The sequence below is a fragment of the Opisthorchis viverrini genome (genome assembly GCF_000715545.1).
Source record: "Opisthorchis viverrini unplaced genomic scaffold opera_v5_487, whole genome shotgun sequence".
NCBI classification, from domain to species: Eukaryota; Metazoa; Platyhelminthes; class Trematoda; order Opisthorchiida; family Opisthorchiidae; genus Opisthorchis; species Opisthorchis viverrini.
The window spans coordinates 245598-249130 of record NW_008752141.1 but is presented as its reverse complement, the minus strand read 5'-3'; the positions used below and the strand labels follow the sequence as shown (position 1 = coordinate 249130).

General features: G+C 43.2%; 1 protein-coding gene across 1 annotated transcript in view; it reads left to right on the top strand.

Annotated features, from left to right (window-relative positions):
* T265_11334 (hypothetical protein) overlaps positions 1–3013 on the top strand; it is a gene marked incomplete at both ends in the record, with an annotated part of 10033 nt that extends 7020 nt beyond the window's left edge. Inside the window, 3 exons of the mRNA XM_009177965.1 lie at positions 41–165; positions 1911–2010; positions 2735–3013. Coding sequence (XP_009176229.1) covers positions 41–165; positions 1911–2010; positions 2735–3013 — 504 coding nt within the window. The remainder of the gene's footprint in view (positions 1–40; positions 166–1910; positions 2011–2734) is intronic.
* Positions 3014–3533: the final 520 nt, after the last annotated feature.

Sequence of the window (3533 nt, the reverse complement as noted above, 5' to 3'; positions counted from 1 at the left end):
ACGAAACGCTTGGGTGCTGTCGGTGCTACTCGCCTTCCAGGATGGGGACCACGTGATCCTCACTTTGCCTGGTTGGAGACACTACAAGATATGGCTGCCAACCGATGTCAGTGGCGTTCTTGTTGTCAGTTTCTATCCAGATTTCTTGAGTGAATGTCTGGAGATGTAGGCACCTCGGAATGATTGTGGTAAGCTAGCACTAAGTCCCTCCCCCATCCACCTTTATTCTTTTCTTTCAAATAAATCATGGTTTTACGGCAGTGAAGCATCGGTGTTGAACACTGATGTCATGCTGTCGATGATGATGATGATGAAGATGATGATGATGATGATGATGATGATGATGATGATGATGATGATGATGATGGTCAGAGAAAGACTCAGTCGCACGGCTATTAAACCTTTTTTCTGAGATGTCGTCACTCAAAGAGCCAGTCAACAAGTAAACACGGGGTCTCAATCCCATGATTAAGCACTAGGCACCGTTCTATCTGGTGCGAGTTGATCAAACTGCTACTCAGCCGTTCGTGACTAAACAGCTCAAAAATTGGCAGCTTTGTTTCTGTTCGAATCTCACTAGGAGTTCATGAAATGATTAATTTTTCTACAAATGAGAGAGGCGTGCATTGTTTTTTGGTTTTCCGGCATAGACCAGTATCAACTGAAGTTTGCAGACATCATCATCCATCGCTGATGTATTACTGCGCGTTCGAAAGGGCTTTAGGGCACTTGTTCGAACAAATCACCAAACAATAAAAAGTAAATCTGGCTTTCGAGAAAAATACAGTACCCCACCAGTGAGCAGAAGATTGACTATCAGCATATGCTCAATCAGATAAAGAAATTACGCAAAATAACATTGATTTAGTATCTGCTTACTTGCCGTAAATGTTACACGGGCGATGTAATTCACTCCTCTTCTGAGAGTACACGGTTCACTGTCACACGGCAAAATCTCCACCGCTGTCACACGAGCGCCCGTTGAACCTGTTTAACGGATAATTTGGAATAACAGTATAGAGGAGGAGGCGGGAGTGTGCGCACAAGTCTAGGTGGGTATGCCAATGATGCATTAGCAAGCATACGCCGGATGACAAGTTAGACTGCTCAGATTTTAAACGGTGTTTTAAACCAACAGGATGCCTGCCATGCATCAGTGCAACCACACAAAACGTGATGAGTAGATTCTTAGCTTTTCTATGTGAATCATTCATACATCCCGCGTGTGTCACTCACACGTGATCCTATGCATATAGCTGTCAGCTGACATTTAATTGACATCGGTCAGCTGACACCAGTCAGCTGATCGGTTTGGCTGACCCGACGAAAACTAGCAGAGTTCGGGAACTGGAGAAAAACACAGAAGGTCTACAAAAACTAATTTCAGTTTCAGATTTAATTCCTGTCCAAGTATAGGACACAGTAGTTCTCAAAGCTGGAACTGAGTGCAAGCCGCTTTTAGTTGCCAGTAGAATGTACATTCGATCTGGACAGTCACTGATGTGTGACTTTTAACAATGAACTTCGCCGTGGACGGAATAAACCATCTCGATTACCGCGCCCTTTTCCGGTGGGAACGCCGAATTAATGGTATTATGTGGCTGGTGGTTCTCACCAAATAAGATGATTAATCACCGTGTGTATTTTGTTTTCCACCAATATATTCATTCTCAAAAAATACAAACGTTGGAGATCCGCGAGGCATTTTTCTGTTTTAGCTCAGATTTTTCATTTGTGAAGTGAAGCAGGACGTTGATTCCAATGTCCTCATTAAGCTGACATGAGTCCTATCCCATGATTTGCGCGTAACAAGTCGACGAGATTCATGGACAGTCAAGTCTTGCTGGAGATCAATACTTGCAAAGAACTATTCAATTTTTATCATTAAATGTTTGCTTGGTAGTCTTTAGTGCCTTACCGCAATCTCTGAAGGTCACGCCGTCCGTAGCTCCGGCCAAAAAGACGGTCAAGCTACACAATAACAGGTTGGATAGTTTCATCTTCTGTCAGGTGAGTGAAACGTTCACTCTCTGAGAAATCACGTAACTTTTATACAGTAAGCAATTTGAGAATCGACTGACAAGGTTGTATTTTCCCACGCATGCATAATGTCACCTCATTTTAACGCAACCGCTTTATTCAAACCGACGTACGTGCAGTTCACATGCTCACCCAGACGTTCAGCTGATTAAAACAAGTCAACTTACAGTTTATAGCCTCTTTCAACATCCCATGTCTTAACACATACGGCACGCTTGAAGGTCACTCATTTTTTGAACGAGGAAATGGCGCGTTTGGGAATAAACGAAAATAACTCCTTTTCGGCAGACTAGACTGCGTGAAATTCATTTGGCTGGAATAACTCACAATTTTAGTGGGATTTCTCAAAAGCTCTGGTGCAAGCTCTGAGGGTCACGGTGTCTATAATTCCCGCCACATAAACTATCAGACTACACATCAACAGGTTGAGTTGTTTCATCGTGGATGAGGTCAGTTGAATATTCACTCACTGGGAATTCATGGGCCGTTCATTTGATACCTGTCCTCGCCCTGGCAATGTTGTGGAATATAGGTAGCTCGGGTGTGCTGATTGGTCGTTGGTCCGTTTGCCGAGCTCGGCGGACTGTCCAGAGCTCAAGCTCTTCCAGTCAGCAACGGGGCGTTCCACACATCTGGTCCAATTCGAAAATTTCAACAAAATTACTTAATTGCATTATCTACTTGTGAAAATAAGGTCTTCGCCACAGGGTTGTTTATTAGAAAACACCAACCACACTGTTACAGACTAGTAGACAGGGAGGCAAAAATCCCTTATGAATCTTGTTTACAAAAACTGAACATCCATCTCCTCCTCGAACACGTCTTCCTGAAATTTCCTGGATATTATCTGACTGTTACTCAAATGCAAGCAAGTGCTACAAGGCGACTCCACAAATTTCGTAATAGATCTCACTTTTTAAGAGACACGAAGCGGAGTTACGATAAACATATTACTCGCATGCCCCATCAGTAGCATCAACCATTACACTTGGAGCAGGTCCTTGTAAGTGGTTATCGGTTTTCGCTCGCGGGTCAGTGAAACCCTCACTGACGATGTCACCTCTATTGGTGATGAAACGTTTTCAATCCAACTGCCAAGCTCGGCGAGCAGACGAGCAAACAAAAGCCTTGATTGCTGATGCTTCTAAACGTACCCTTTTTCCAACTTAGCCGGAGAGTATTGGCTTCAAACAGTTCGGCGAGCAACGAGCAAACAAAAGCCTTGATTGCTGATGCTTCTAAACGTACCCTTTTTCCAACTTAGCCGGAGAGTATTGGCTTCAAACAGTTTAGCCTCCTGGGCATTTTAACATCAAATACCATTTGTGAGTAGTAAGTGGCTACAAACTGTGGCATGTATGAAAGTCCAGGAGGGAAAACAAATCACAAAAAATCAACATAAGCAAGAAGTAGGGACACGGACCACAAAGAAACAGGCGATGAATTTGATACATTATATTGGTTTATTTAGCCTGTAGGTTTGAAATATTCGG